The following is a 16,259-nucleotide window of genomic DNA, read 5'->3' as shown; positions in this document are numbered from 1 at the left end:
GGGGTAGGATGTGGAGTTTTTTGTTATGCTGCGCGGGCTGCGAATGGTGGTGCCAGATTGTCGTCTCTGTTATCTGGGGTGGAGCTTTCGACGTTGATTAGGTGCTGATGGGCCGTGAAGTTCCGAGTCTGTCGTCTAGCTTGCTGAGATTGGGCATGTATTGTAAGTGAACAGTGATGGTTACGAGAGGGACCCATACGTACCATCAAAGAGAGTCCTTGAAATGCTTGAGATAATTGCGTTTGTTGGGGATCGAGGCTCTACAATGATAATCCATCACTAACACCTCCAAAGCCCACACACAACCTTGCAGGCCCCCATCGGCACAGAGGTACATACTCGAACAGAAACTCAGTACGACCGAGTTAGAGCCTTACTTAAAAATTTTGTTTGCCCCCGATTTTATTTTCCTTCGGTCAAACTAATGAGTGGGCCGAAATGGCCGAGATTAAATTTGGGAGAATACATATTGGCGCTTAGGGGGTTTGGGGGGGGAGGAGATGGATGTCACGGTCGTGCAAGTCAGTGGGGTCAGGCAGGACGCACACCTAACCCTACAGGCCTTCTCGAGCTCCACCAACACCCACGACCCAACCAGTGTTACCCCAGGCCCACCGCCCCAATATTGTCTTTAATTACCGCCAGATCCGGAGACACGAGACATCGAGTGAGAAACCGTGCGCCAAGCCCAGCGATGCTGATCTTTCTGTGTCTCATTCTCCTTCCTTCCGTTCTTGTGCGCGTCTCCGCCTGGACCATCGTTTTGGAGGATTAGCTAGGGGGAGTCCGAGCCGCCGCATATCATGGGCTGCTATGTCGACTGTTCTCTAATATTTTTGAGCTGTGATTGCAGATGAACTCATGAGTAATGCCCTACGGTCTGTGGAGGGTTCGGATGTATGTATGGCCACAGTCACCACCTCATGGAGTCAAGATACATCTTCAATCCAAAGATACCTCTTAGATCTAGTCACGTCTAGATATCTAACAGCCATACGGGGTGGCGGGCCGGAACAACACTGCACGCAACTCCACCATAGAGAAGTTGTGGTACGGAATCATGGGTAATCACTCGGAATCTCGATACATCGACAGGCAGAATAAAACATCAACTACATAGATTATAACCAAGCTACTGGAGCCCGAGCTGATTTGATGCGTGCTAATTTTACCCTCTTGCCCATCAGCAGTGGGCTAGAATATATCCGGTCGTATCAAATTACTCACATCTCCATTCGTTGAGTGCATGAAGAAAAGGAAGAAGTATGCACCCCACAATATAGCTCCCGCAACCGTACCAGCGCCTTAGACACTCAAAGAACATAAAACTCACATATGTAGATACTTCAAATACATCCAGTATCCCCAAGGGCACACAAACCCCCAAGCACTGATCACACACACCAATTACCCCGCAATTAATTAATTCCGCCTAAAACAACATCCCAGCAAGGACCACACAACTTCCTCACCAAAACATCCATCTATTCTACATGTGCTAATGTCTAGGGAGAAAGAAAAAGCTCCGAGATAAAAAACATACCGAGGCTGCTTGGCACAGATCTGTCGGAACAAATTGTGGGGTTTCCGGTCGGCGTGCATCATTGAGCGGATGATCTACGTAGCTAGCTATAATTTGACGGAGAATACCGTTATTGAGGGTCTGGCACAAGGGATTGGACTTGATTGATCGTGAGGATAGGTTGTGAGGAGGCTGTTTTGGTATTATTGGTGATGATTCGATGCATGCTTTTTCTTGTGTTGGTGGCAATATTTCTAAACGGGAGAGGTTAGATGAGTTTTAGTTGACAATTCTGTTGGATTAGGAATACTCACTCACTGGCTTAATCTCGGATACATGGCAATACTTCTAAGTAGCCCTAACAAACCCCTCAGGTCAACTGTAACCCTATTCCAAATCCCAATACCATGAACCTCCACTGCTGCAATGTGTATATTACCACCGCAACCCAGAAGCTTATCCTGCCAGCCTACCCCTCCTCCCAGGATACTGGCCGATGGAGTCAACGCAGAGCAACTCCAATTATAGAACCAGCCTCGGTAAAACTAGAACTTTAAGAATGCACATCCATCCAAAGACCAAACGACCGAGGGAGAATAGTCGAATTAGTCCATACATGAGCAGTAAACATCCCTAGAACAGGGCCGTCCCCCCGGGTAGTTTCAACAGCACCCCGTACGCACTGAACACAGAGACCATTCCAAGATTTTCATTCCATACCTCTTCTAGTTACCTCGGAGCTCCGTTTGAAACTCTGGTACGCAGATTCATCCCTCGGCTGAAACATCGTCTGCCTCAACAACAGGATCTACAGACCAGGTACCCCTGTCTCGCTAACCTTAATCCGAGAGTCTATATTACTGCAGCGGGGATTCGGATAACTGGAGCTGGGATATCGTTGGTATTGCAAAACACCGCGATATATGTGCATACATAGCTAAACACCATGGTGGGCTTGCGATGTATTCCAGCCTCCTGGTACATGCATGTTGCCTGGAAGCTGTCTCTGTCTTTGGTGCCGAAGGGGGGTTTCTGCCTCGGCTTTTTTGAGAGTGGAGCTGTAGAGATAGAGCTAGAGACAACGTTGGAATTAATTCTTATGTGTAAATTTGAGGGAAGGGGATAAATGATAGCTAGTTAGTAAAGAGCTTCCAGAGATCCATAAAAGGGCTTCTCCCATCTGGCTATTCTCATCCAACCAACAGCAACAACTCGATCACCTCACTCAAAGCATCACCGGCCTCAATCCATCCTTCGAAAACATGAAGCAGTCAACTCTGATCGCCCTTGCACTCGCTGCCTTTACCAGTGCTACTCCCCTCCTCGAGACACGCGCCGACTGTGCCCCCGTTCACATCATCGCTGCGCGTGCCTCCACTGAAGCCGCCGGAGCTGGTATCATTGGCGATGTCATGGATGATGTTGTCAGTCAGAGTTCTCAGACAATCACCACTGCATCCGTCGACTACCCTGCCACCTTGACCGACTACGCAGCATCTTCTGCTTCTGGAACTGCAGCGTTGAAGACAATGCTTACGAACCAGGTCGCGGCCTGCCCCAACCAGAAGATCGTGCTTATGGGCTACTCCCAGGGTGCACATATCATTGGAGATACTTTGGGCGGTGGTGGAGGACCGACTGTCCTGTTGGGTGCAAAGACTGATCCGGTTGCGACTAGTATCTCTGGCAAAGGTTAGCATAAACATAATCTACCGCGCAGAGATTTGAGTGAATGACTCTTGCTAACCTTCTGTAATGTAGTTGTGGCGGTTGTTCTCATGGGAGACCCCCGCCATGTTGCCAGCGAAAGCTTCCAAGAGGGGACTGCAACTTACTTGAAAGGTCTCTTTCCACGCGGTACCGACCAATCCCTCGAATCCTTTTCCAGCAAGATTCACTCGTACTGCGACATTGGCGATCTCTTCTGCGCTAGTGGAACAAGCACGCTCATCCATCTGGCGTACGTCACCAAGTACGGTAGTGAGGCTGTGGACTTTGTCTTGGGCAAGATCGGCAACTAGAGCCGATGTTAATGCGGGTACCGGTGAGAGCGGTATGCATATGAGCAATGAACGTAGTTGCAGAGTTGGGGAGAAAACTATGAGTTGCGAGTGTTGGTTATTTCTGGATGATTTTATGTATTTATGGAGCTGGAATCTCCGAAGATGAATTAAAAAAGTTGAATACCGGTAAATTTGATGTGTCCGCATGTTCTGGATTGGAGAATGTTTTGTTATGAATTTGACGCTTGAATCCTTGAGAGTGATAACCTGTGATGTGAACCACCAGTCACCCAAACTAAAAGAAAATATTTTCTTAACGGTAGGTTCCGTTTTATTTGTAGTTCGAGAAAAAATCTGCTTCTTTAGAAAGCCGAACCTTGTCTTGTCTGCCGAGAAAACTTTGTAGCTGCTAAAATTGAGCAATTAAACTGTGTTAGCCTTTATCGTTTTAAACTTTCGGACTGTCAGATACTCACAAAGAAAAAAAAATAGCGCACGTCAACTTTGAAAATATCCCAAATTTTCCTCCCCACGTTTTCTCCTGTAGAACTCCTTATCACCGCACCAACATCAAGCCTAGGAGCCATCCCTGAATTCCGCTCCCCCGAATTCCATCTCTTCCTCGAGAGTATAAACCCATTTCCCCCCATCTGGTGCATCTAAGGCTTTAGCAAAGTTAGTAGTGCTTGGGTATTTGTGAGGTGGTGCAATATTTGTACTCACGGAGCAATAGTTATGTCTTTCATACCGATGGCACAAGAGGTTCAACTACCTGTGGGGATTCTTTGCTGTGTCCGTGAACATTCCTGGAGTTCGAGGGACTTCGGGCCCGTAAAATCAGAGCCTTGTGGGCCATGATTCACCTTTAATACCATGTACCATCGGTGGCTACTGCCCAGGGAAAGAGTGGATGTTGTGCTGAGCCCTTCGGCATATCCTCTCCCCTCCGTCTTTTCCCGTTCTTCTCATTCTCCATTATCTCCCTCCAACTCTTCTTGCTTAAGCCACTCCGCGTAGGGGGCTAAGGGGGGCAAAATCATTCTCCGCATCGAAAATCTTCAAACACGAGGTTCCAACACCCTACGGGCCGCACCAACACCGAATCTCCCCTGACGCGTGTGATCCTAATCTGTAACGATTCAGAAATTGTAATTAGTTTACGAATGAAATTCTTTGCATGGTGATGTACTCACCAAAGGATTGGTCAAACTCCTAGGCCTCTTTGTCTCTTGTTCATAGAGACTAGACAGTCGGTGCACAAAATGTGCCTTCGATACATCATGTTTATCCACGACTATCTTTTACGCATAGAACATAGTCGGATGTTGCTCTAGGGTCCCATCTCTCGTGCTAAACAGCGTGCGTAAGGTGTAGCTAAAGTCAAATTAGTTTGTGTGCTTGTCGAAATATGACACTAGGTGTACTCACGTAGATGCATGAAGATTTCTTTCTGTTCCTTCGCTTTCAACAAGCAGAGTAGCGTGTTGGCAACGATATCCCTCGTCACTGGCCTTGAGCCCCAGTAAGAAACGAGAGAAAACAGAATCCAGTCATCTCCGTTCATTCCTCTATACTCCCCTCTATACTCTCGGCCTGTCTTCGGCGCTGCCCGCTTCTAGGTCTCTCTTGGGGCCCGCCGCGCGCGATCTCTCAATGTAAACATCATGGTGGTAATCGTTGATCATGCCACCCCGTTGAAGGAGAAATCGCAGCGTGAAGCCATCTTTCAAGTTCAGTGGCCAGTAGAGGCCAGTTCAAGGCGTTCATTCGCGGGTGTACGACCATCGTGTCATCTCTATGTCGGACAGGTGTCTAGATTCTACATCACCAGAATTAGTAATAGTCTCCCTTGCCTCGTAATCATGGATCTGTATATATATGACTGTATACCCAACAGCCTCTCTAGTATAGCCCATATGTCTATTGATAGTCAAGCTGCATCAGATCTGCGTCACAGAGCCTCGTGCGATGTCCGAGTGACCGCCTGTGTCGGAAGGGAAAGTATGTCTGTACTTTCTTTTATCCCAGGATTGAAGAGGAAATGGAAGATAAAAAGGCTTGGATTTGATGATCTAATGGGGTGTGCTGCTCTTTTGATGGGGTGGCGGCTTTTCTGTTTGAAAATGTGGGTGGTGGCTCGCAATTGGGGAGCGGTTTTTTTTTTTTTTTTTTTTTTCATTTTCATTTTTAGAAAGGGCGCACGCAGCCAGCCACAGCACATGATTGCAGTGACTCCACCTATAAAAACCCGTAGATTTTTTTCTTTCTTCTTTCTCCCCCTTCTCTCATCAACTCACCATTAATCTACAAAAAAGAAAACCCCAGTATCATCAATCCCAACTCGATCGACAAAATGAAATTCCTTAAAGAAGAAAGAGTAAGCAATCCTGTCCATACCCTTGCGATTGATCAACATCACACACATACCCGCTCGCACCTTCCCGTCTCTTAGCCCCTTCCCGTATGTTGCACAAACTACATCATCCTATCTAGCTGGCCTCGCATCTAACGTCTTTACGAAGAAACGGCTCTCGACAAAGCTAGTCTCACTGCTTAAGAGTACAAAAGACTTCATCAAAAAACCCTTCAAGAAGTTCCTATCGAAGCCCAAGGCCCGCCAGACCCCGGTGTTGGAGACCCCCACACGCCCTCTGAGCAATTGTGGGTCAACACACATATCTGACATTTTTGAGTGTCACTTCGTGGGAAAGTCACTTTTCAACTAACTATTTGGCAGGCGATCAAGGTACGTACATGTAGTTGTTCTCACGATGGGGTACTGCAGCGCAACTTTGAGATGGGTTTGTGTTTATTGGATTACGATTGCTAACACGGTTTTGATGATATAGAGTTCGCACGAGTCGCGTTGATAATCATGGGTGCCGCTGGTAAGTCCTCCTTCTCCTCATTCTACATAGAGATTTTTTATTGGAATCATACTTGCAATTACAATCAAGAGTCGCTAACCGAATCCACCCTCTCCATACATGTAGTTCTTGATCCCGTCTTTCTGTTTTTTTGCACTTTTGCCTACCGCTACAATCCCATGGGTCAAGTTTTCGAGCGGGTCAGCAGGTTCACGGAGCAATTTGACTAGACGGTCATTTCTCTTTTCTTTCCCTTTCGTCTCTGAGTAAATAAATCTTTTTTTTACTTTCTTTTCTTCAATTTTTCTACCTTGCGGTCTTGTTTTCTTCTGCTTTTGAGTTTCACGTTTTTTCCTCTCTTTTTTTCCTTTCTTTTTTTGGTAAGGCTTATACTATTGTAAAGGCGTTATGTGCATGCGGGTCGGTCTTTGATATTACATGTGTGTCTATGTTGGTTTGTATGTTTGTTTGTCTATACGGACTGCGGCTTTGGGCTTTGTTAATTGTTGTACTTGAAGCTTTACAAATAGTACTACAAATAGCAAAAGCATAATATAATGTCATGAACCTTAAATTATTACAATATGGAATCATCATGTTTATCTGTAGGATAAAACTTGTAGCGAGAGAACGACAGAATTAAAGACATTCAAAGCAGACTAGATAGCCTTTCTCTTCTCCGAACCCGCTGTTCCTTCACCATCTATATGTGGACTGTTGTCGAACGTCATTAAAGCTCACCCTCGAAGCGCAAGTTAACCTAATATTAGTATCGTTTTCGGGGCCAATAAAGCCTTTTAATAGGCCACACTGGTCGATATTTGCCCAACTTTCTCCTCCATCCAAACCACCATCCCCAAGGTAAATGGTGGTGATGCGGTCGTCCAGGGTGATGCGAGACGCCCAGTAATCTGAGAGCAGCAGTGGCGATGCCGGCGCGTTTTGGGAGCAGAGGCGGTATCTGTTGCAGAACCTGCAGAGTAGACCTTTGTCCATGGCCCGGCCTGGCCCGCCCCATGAAAGAAGTGTGGGCCCTGCCCGGTTGATCCAACCAACCGAAGTAGTGTAATATACGGGCTCTCTAAAAGCATCCATTAATGTCGCAAGAGGTAAATATAATGTAGCCGATTTAGTTCTACCTTTTTAGAAAATGGATGGAGATAATGTACGTATATTGTACTCACAAACATCGGCATTCCACGGTTTAATCAAAACTGGCCCACATATTACTCTCGTTGACCCTGAATATCCAAAGCCCGGCCCACCGCGCGTATAGCCCGTATACTTGCTGTAACCGGCCCGAGCGTATGTCAATTATTTAAAAAGCCTAAGAAGATAACGTAATATTAGTACGAATTGTAACAAATGCCAAAACAGGTAAGCGGCGGGACCACGCTGGGCAGAAATAGGTAAGGCGGCAGGCACACTTGCCGCGTATGCCCAGCGCCACAAAGCCTGTCACGTGCCTAAGAGTGACCTCAGTCTTAAATCTCTCCCGATCCCAACCTCATCTCCTCCTCCAACATCATCTTCTTCTTCTTCTTCTCCTTCTTATCATCGCTGCACAGCCATTACAGTGGCATCAACATCGCGCAGCGTTTCTTTGCAGTATCACGACTCGATGGAGAGATGGACCAACGGGCCCGGCTTCCTGCGTGCCCATGGGCGATATCCCTCGATGGCAGCGTCATAGTAGGATCGAGCCGCTGACAGACGACACCGAACGTCGTTTCAATGTCTGGGGTGGCAGAGATGCCCGCCCCCAGCGGTACGGCCTCGACTTATCGACCGAGCGGGAGCCGGTGCTCAGGTGAACCACGAGTGACCGATACTCACTGCCACCGGTAATCTGTTGCATGCGTTTGTTGTGGCGTGTTATGAACGATCATTAAAAGATGGATGTTTTTTATGGAGTATGTGAATTTCCATGCGAATCCGCTGCCGACTTCAATCGTTGATTATTTGGGGGTTACTCTATCCACTTTATTAGCTGCGGGAACGAAGGAAGGGTATCCTAAACTTGAGAAAGCATACTTCATGACTGGTCGGAGGGATCATAACGTGCATAGCCTCTCCTGCACTATGTGATACAGGAGTTTAGGTCCGTCGCCGGGGAACGAGCCTAGGCTCAGTACTCGTGACGCGAGTCGTACCGCAGCCGGGAGAGGGGACTTTTCTCTGTTATATCTCCGGACTGCGCACTTGCGGAGAGAAGAAGACCGCATCGACATTCTTAAAGACTGGGATAGATGGTCAGCTTTGCCTCCGGTCTCATGGGTTGGGGTGGTACCATCTTTCAATCATCTACTCCTTTATCATCCCTCCTTCTCCTCCTCCCGGGATGAGCTGCGTAGGAGGATGGGCCAATCCGGACTGTGCCAGAGATGAGAGTTGAGATGCAAAAATGCTGAGGGCTGGGTGTTGCAGAGCCGTGTCTTCAAGATCTGCTCTCCTCAGCTCATAGCACCATGTGCCTCGTGCTGGGTTGGCTCCCTCAGCCGCGTACGAGTTGGTGGGGAGGATTGGGCGGGGCACTATGGGGGGGGGGGGGAGGAAGGAGAGGGGGGGATAGGCAAGCGGAAGACTCAAAGGAGTACTTCCGGCTTGCCTATCACGCGCTGCCTCATCGGGCGTAGCGGCTACTATGCTTCCTGCTCAGCCGGCCGTTAAAAGCGAGAAAGGAACTTTTACCATCGAGAGGAGATGTCCTAATGGCTAGGAGCTCGGTTCAGTGCCAACAATAATCAGGCCCTATCGTATACAAATAGGAGCTCTGTGCGTCCACTGCATCGGGTGGTCCGGGGTTCGAGTCCTCGCTCTCCTCTCCCATTTTTTTTTTTTTTTGCTGCCACCGCGAGGTTGGGGGAGGGGGGGCTCTGTGCCACGCCTCGGATCGTCGAGCACGAAAACCCTATGAATTACATGCAGAGCCCAGAGAATGAGATACCTGAAGCTTTGGAAATCTTATAGGATAGCCTCTAGCGGTATCAAGTCTTGTTGGTTGTCTCCACCGTAGGATCGCTGATCATCCAACCCAGACGATGAAGCTTGTAATTAGCGAAGCAGAAATAAATCCCAATAGATCTCTAAGTGCCCCACCACCATCAACCAACCAATCAATCTCCACACATAGCGCTCGCCTAAGTGTCCGGATTTAGATAAACAAAGACCGATGTAGATTTTCGTATCGCGTGAGTTCTTGAAGTCGAAGTGAAGGACACCCCCAATGAGCGGTCAGGCACGACTCGACGCCCAACGAGCACACTTGTATGCGGTGTGTTCTTCATATGCTACACAATATCCGCCCTCTAAATCTCTTCTATAGTCCCCTTCATCTAGATAATACGGTCCCAAGGCGCCATCATTCAAAAAAAGAAAAAAAGAAAAGAAAAAAATCAAGGTGCCATCATGATATATCACTCGTCCGAGTGATATTCAATGACGGGGCACCTTAACTCTCTCCTGGCATTTTCAAGCAAAGGGAGGGAAGTTCAGGGAGCGTGAAAGCTATGAGGGCATGTATGTTAGGTTTTCCACTTGGTAAGCTGCGTGGCTTTATTTCAAACGGTTGTGACTTACGCCACATGTGCGTGGGGAAACACGTTTTCCCCACGGCACTGAGTAACACGGGTTTTTTTTTCCCTTTTTTCTTCTTTACTTTCTCTTTTTAGCCACCCAACACTCTTCTTCTTCTCATCAAAGTTCCTGTCATTGAATCTCTAATACACACAAGATACAAAACTTCATAAACAACGGTACTATCCCCCCCTCCCCTCTTCCTAAACATCAGTGTATCTCCCGATAATCTCTCCAACGACTAACCCCCACTTCTAACCCCCCCCTCCGAAAGAAAAAATGGACACTTCCACCCCCACCACCGACTCTGCCGCATCATTCGACAAGCTCCTCTCCCTCGCACAGCAGGCGGGCAACTCCGCGCCCACAGCCCCCCGCGGTCCAAGCCCCTACGTTCGCCTCCTGCTGGAAATTGCCAGTAATTCGCCCCCCACACCCCTCTCATATAGCGAGAAGAAGGAAGTAAGCTAACATGGAGATGGATGGACAGCTCGTACCCGCAACGTCAAGGTCAACGGGAAGGAGTATGTGGCGGCCATTGTGGAGGCGGAGCGTGCTGAGGCGAGGTATGCGGCGCGGAAGAGGGTGTACTTGAGGGAACTGGAGTATGAGAAGACCACATAGGGAAGAGTGGTCGATCTAGGGGAGGGAGGGGTAAAATCTGGGGGGAGCGGGGAAAGGTGATATGTTTGATAGAGTGGCCAATGTGGGAGTGAAATGTTTGAGCGAAATGTTTCTAAAACCTTGATGATGTAGAGAGGCCTGAGTTTACTACATGTACTACTGGTGCTGCGGCGGTTTCTTGCGTGTTGGGCTTGTATGTCATAATGTGTCACTCGGGATGCACCGCCACAACCGAGTGATGCTTCCCTGAGGGGGGATTGTGTGTGGCGTTTTGTGGCGCTCTTTCTTGGTGAAACTTGGAGTTGGAGATTAGGTATAGGGAGGGGAGTAATAATAGCGGTCATTGGGAATTGTGTTTGTCTTACGTACTGCCTATATGTGGGGCCCCGGGGGTCTGTCTTACATGTACTTCTACTATCGATATCTAAATACTAAGCTTCCTCATTGTAATCACGAAGCTTTCTATTAGTTAGAGCTACATACCGTTTAGACAAAGAATTACTCCCGAGATAAAGAAATTCCGGGAAGGGAGCTAACATGGATGGACAAACACTCACACCTAGAATTAACTGCTATATACACTCATATATCAGCTTCGAACTCTCGGAATGTGAGTACTTTATTTAGAAATAGGAACTAGTATAATACAGCTACAGTTACATACTCATGCCAGAGATTTTAACGATTAACGTAAATAGATTAGACAATATTTCTATTCCTTTCCTAAGCTTTAGCTAATCTATGTGGACAAACAGATATTCAAGTCGGAATAGGTATTCCATTCCCTGACTACAGCGTCGCACTGCACTTGTACTAATCTATTGTTATCATTGATTTTCCGAGTTCAGGTTTGTAAATATAACGAATTATAGCTCCTCCGCTATATGTAGAGACAGTGTTCCTGGATTCTCTTCTTGGTGCCCGGCGCGATGTCCCACGGCTTCATTCAAAATATGATACTGCTTCTACGCGCTCATTGGAAGTCTTATAGTATAAATACATTCTCTTCAATAAGGTCGAACGTAGATTACAGAATAGTGCCGGTGGACGGGGCGTATTGATTGTTAAGGGGGTAAAATCTTATATTTGATATATATACACAATTTAGAGCCTCCAGCTTGTATGTATTCGACGCTATACAAACATCCATGAAGGTAGCGACTTCTGTGGATCGCTAAGTAGGATATGTAGAGATTTATCGGGGAGGCTTTTCTTCTAGAGCGCGTGGCTTTACTATCCAGATCAGAACATATTGTTTCGTTTCAAAATCACTTAACTCCATGCCTGTGTAGTTAACGGTAACCACAGCCAACAAAAAAAGGCGCCATTATGCGGTGGTTGACAGCGAGGGGGGTGTCATTTAAGACAGAATTGCTTTTAGTATTGGGCATGAGACGAGCTGGCTCGAATTTTGGGCTCGAGCTTTGGACTCGAACACCTCAAACCCCCTTCTCACGAGCCCAAGCCAGCTTGAGCTGGTATTGAGGACTCGAGCTTAGGCCTGTGCTTTTGGACTATTGGTAATGGATTGATGATGGCAAAATTGAATAATATAACGAAAATAGATCCTCTGAGTTCGTCCTTAAAAGTGAGAAGTATATCGCGATGACCATTTTCTTTTTTTTTTTTTAGCTATTTTAATGAGAGCTCCAGAGTTTGAACATCCCAAGTCTTCGTTCGCACAGTCCGATCCAGCTCGAGCTCCGGGTCAGACTCGTCTCGAACAGCTCGTACCATACACTATTTGCTTTATCCATTTTTGAAATCTCAACTGTGCTAAGACTATCAGGGCTCTAAGGAGAGGACATAAGAGAGCTGACGAGAAGCCCGATTGGATATGTGTTAGTATTTTAATACCCACATGTAGTTTGTTTATCTGTTTAAGTATCGTACACCTGACAGATAGCTAGAGGTGATAAGATTGGGAAATACCGGAGCGTTTGTTATTGTGATATCTATAGCTGTTCGGTGGTGCTCGGAGGAGGGTTGGTAGGGCTGGAGTCCGAGGCCTGGTCACCTTGAATGGTGCTCATGAATCGGAAGATTGCGCTGCCGGTAATTAAAAGGGAGGTTATTCTTCACATTTAGTTGCCCTTCGCATCTCCTGGCTTTCGAGTTCTTGAAGTTAGGCCACCTTTTGTGTGTCAAGTGAGGCAAGGGTCGAACTTCAAGGCACATGTGTATTGATTAACATAGTGGTTCCTGTTATTCAAGGGGGAATATTTCGGTCTCGACAATGCTCTCTTCCCAACAAAGATCGAGTGTAGCCTGCCAGTGTTGCTTACTCTCTTGAAGCACTCGGAGTTGCAGAGAGATCCCCCCCACCTCCTGGTTTAGTAACACTAATGCTGATACAGAAGAAGTATGTTTCTGGAGTTAGTATACAGCTGTATATGAAAGAAAAGATACGCCTTTGGTGTGCATATGGTAAGGGAAGCCTGTAAACGGAGCAAAACTTCCGACCAATAATAATATACCATTAATGGATATGTTAAGGCACAAGTCACCTATGTTAATCAGCAGTGATATCTTGACTCTTAACTCTCAGTTAATAGTCAGCGATCTCCATCTAAGAATTTTCGTGCAACCAGGAAAGATGAGAACAATCTGGTCCTACTTACGTGCAATTGTAGAAACAAGAGGAAACTCGAGCTCTAGAGCCCAAATTATTTTGTGTGTTGTGAATGTTGAGATGTTGAGGTTGGGGTGCAGGTGTCCTCGACCGGAGAGGATAAATTGCGCTTTGGGGGCCGGTCCGTAGGGCTGAACAGGGGTTGTTTGCGACTCTTGGCTTTTTTATACATGTAGTGTTGGGGGGTTACGGCGTGTTCTTGCATAACCCATCGCGTCAGTGCCCCATAACATCACAAGCCTCAGCTAACATTGATGTCTTTCTACACTTGGCACTAAACAACTTACTATGCACCCCAAGACCAAGACTCCTCTTCCATCCCTCGAACAGGCCAAAATACTGATGACAGTCCTTGCTCCCATCCGGCGGTTGGGGGTGTGGTGTGAGTCTAGAACCTTCGATGACTGATCATGAAGGTTTGATCGATCACAATCGCCTCAATGTTTCAACCAATTGAAAACTGCCGTCTAGAAAAAGGTTTTTCTCTAACTGATCAAGTGCTTGCAGCAGTTGCTCCACTACTATCCCAACCTCACCCCAAACATATGGCCATACCCAAATTCCGAGGCCACATTCCCGGCCACCTTCTGAGACATCCAAGGGGGTTTTGGGATCGCATCAACTTCAAAACAGAATTTCCTGGGTTAGCCGCACAAACACTACTAGGATAACTTGTGTCAATGGATTGGGGCCGTTCTACCGGACCGAAAAGCCGCCTGGGCTGTAGGGCTACGGTAGCTAGCCCTGCGCACGGGATCGATGAACAGAGCAGGGGCTGAAATATTAGAGGTAGGGAGCTTACTAGACATCATTGTTTAAATCGCGGGGTTGTGTGACGCGTGGTATTGGAAAATGGCAGCTAATGTGAGGCTGGAAATACAAACACGTCGAGCAAGCCTACATGATATCGATATACACGGTGGGCAGCGTTTAGCATAAGTAACAAGAGCTATCTACACAATTGGTCATCCGACTAATTTACCCAAGCTCAACGGGTTCGATTCTCCAAAGTTATGGAGAGATTTTTACCTCTCAATATATCAAAATTTTGGCTACATTCAATTATATCAAAGCATCAATGTCATATTTCACTCCGGATTTGTTAAATCCACTAATTCTTGGCATTCTCGCTAATTCCGACACACCCCGATAACAAAAAGCAAATACTGCTTCGGCTACAATTCCGAGATGCTACGTGCAACATCCAAGTGTCACAAGAAGAAGAAAAAGAAAACAAACAGTGAGAAAGTCACGATACCAAATGATGCCGAATGAAGCGGTCGTTATCTCATTCAGAATAGAGAACTAGGCTTGGCGCAATTCTTCAACAACCAAATATACTTGGGTGTTAGACCGGCCCATAATTTAAGCCTATCTCCTATTTGAGGCTTACCACTTGAAGCATCGTTGGCACCGCGAACTAGGCACCCGAGTGATACCTCATGAGTATCGTGCGAATGGTGTTATTAACGAAAACGGCCGTTCATATTATATATCACTGTCTTACGTCGGTGTCGCACGGTTCGGCATTATAGTACATTTTCATGGAGTTATTTGTTTTCCGCATGCACTGGCGATGACGAATCTCCAAATCCTCCAATTACCCTGAAACGAAAAAATAATTTCATTTGAAGTATGATATATCTGGGGATCCCTTTTGACCGAGTTGTATACATATTACGTATACACATATAGAAGCGCCTCGCGTATAATGAAAATCATTAAGTTCTTATCCTCGAACGGTCTAACGTATTCAAAAAAACGTGTCCTAGAAATAGGATTATCAATACTATAGCAGGAGCTATATACAAGATGATGAGAATATATACGTACTGGACACGGTATCCTAAAATTCTTAGGTTAGCCTAACTAGCGTAACGATAAAATGGGATATGAAAATCTCGTGCATTATGTCTTGAGACCTGGGACGCTCCTGATTTTATGTAAGAATGGCTCCATGCTATGTACACTTAGTTTTTGGTCGCAAAAAGTCGGGCGGTCACGTACGAAAATTACCGGATAGATTGAACAAGAGGTCCATATTGATGCTTATTTGCAGGTCTCAAAGAAATTCTTAGTATCAAACCCCTATTATTCGATACTAAAAGCGCATATAGATCCCGATGCTATTAATCTTTGGCCCCCAGTTGCGCCCGCCTACCCGCCGGCCGACAGATGATCCCTGGATGTATTTCTGAAGCAGGCTAATTTTTATTTTCCGGCGATAGCCCCTGATCGCCATTTTCTCAGCGTACACACCCTAAACCTTGCTCCCTTTTTGTTTGGCATGGAAACATTTCGCCTTCTATACAGCGTATGTTTCCCGACATTCCTTCGTATTCATGCATAAATCTAGTGATAAGAGCTTAGTGTTCTTACTTCAATCTACTTCCCGTCTTTCCAGCACCATGGCTCATACGATAATCATCTAGGGTTGCTACATATACCTAAGGCATTGAAGTGCTACTCCGTCCCTCAAATATGGGAGATTGGACCACGTCTCCCGGAGCGATATCAGATGCAGCCTGTCAATGGTAACTTCGACTCAAGCCGAGGGTACAACGGCCCATAAACTCCTTCCGAAATTCCTATTTTTACCCTCGAACCAGCGATCCCTTTTTTTCTTCTTTTTTCCACCGATCTTCCACAAGAGGTATTGCCGTTGTCGTACAGCCTATAACAACGCCTAGTACGGTGATTCTACGGATTGGGCTCCATCAGACAATAGTTCAAAAATCCACAAGGCCTTCTATACGCGATACCGGTTGAATTGAGGTGGTGTATCCGAACGTAGTGGTTACGATTGCTTATCCGAGAGGCGGACCTTGTGGAAATATCTTACAAGAAATGCGCATATTGGAGGATACTCTGTTGACTCAGTTACGTCATTTGAGAATCAGGACTTTGAACAAACTAGAATGAACATGCTGCGAGAATAATTGGTAGATGTAAAGATACGGCCTAGCATGGAGTAACAGTATCCTCCCTACTTCATTTCCCATACAAGTTTCGAAACACAGATAATCTAAAGAAAA

General features: G+C 46.4%; 2 protein-coding genes across 2 annotated transcripts; both read left to right on the top strand.

Moving 5' to 3' along the window:
* Positions 1–2,784: 2,784 nt before the first annotated feature.
* Positions 2,785–3,543, top strand: LAJ45_03038 (uncharacterized protein; the record flags this gene model as incomplete). Its single annotated transcript, XM_046112627.1, has 2 exons — positions 2,785–3,214; positions 3,284–3,543. The coding sequence occupies 2 exons, from the start codon at positions 2,785–2,787 to the stop codon at positions 3,541–3,543; spliced, it is 690 nt and encodes a 229-aa protein (XP_045974116.1).
* A 6,704-nt stretch (positions 3,544–10,247) lies between these two features.
* Positions 10,248–10,592, top strand: LAJ45_03037 (uncharacterized protein; the record flags this gene model as incomplete). The annotated part of the gene is made up of 2 exons (XM_046112626.1): positions 10,248–10,386; positions 10,459–10,592. The coding sequence occupies 2 exons, from the start codon at positions 10,248–10,250 to the stop codon at positions 10,590–10,592; spliced, it is 273 nt and encodes a 90-aa protein (XP_045974115.1).
* Positions 10,593–16,259: the final 5,667 nt, after the last annotated feature.

The sequence above is a fragment of the Morchella importuna genome (genome assembly GCF_003444635.1).
Source record: "Morchella importuna strain M04M26 chromosome Unknown Morimp01GS006, whole genome shotgun sequence".
In the NCBI taxonomy this organism is placed as follows: Eukaryota; Fungi; Ascomycota; class Pezizomycetes; order Pezizales; family Morchellaceae; genus Morchella; species Morchella importuna.
This window is presented reverse-complemented; position numbering and strand designations above follow the sequence as displayed.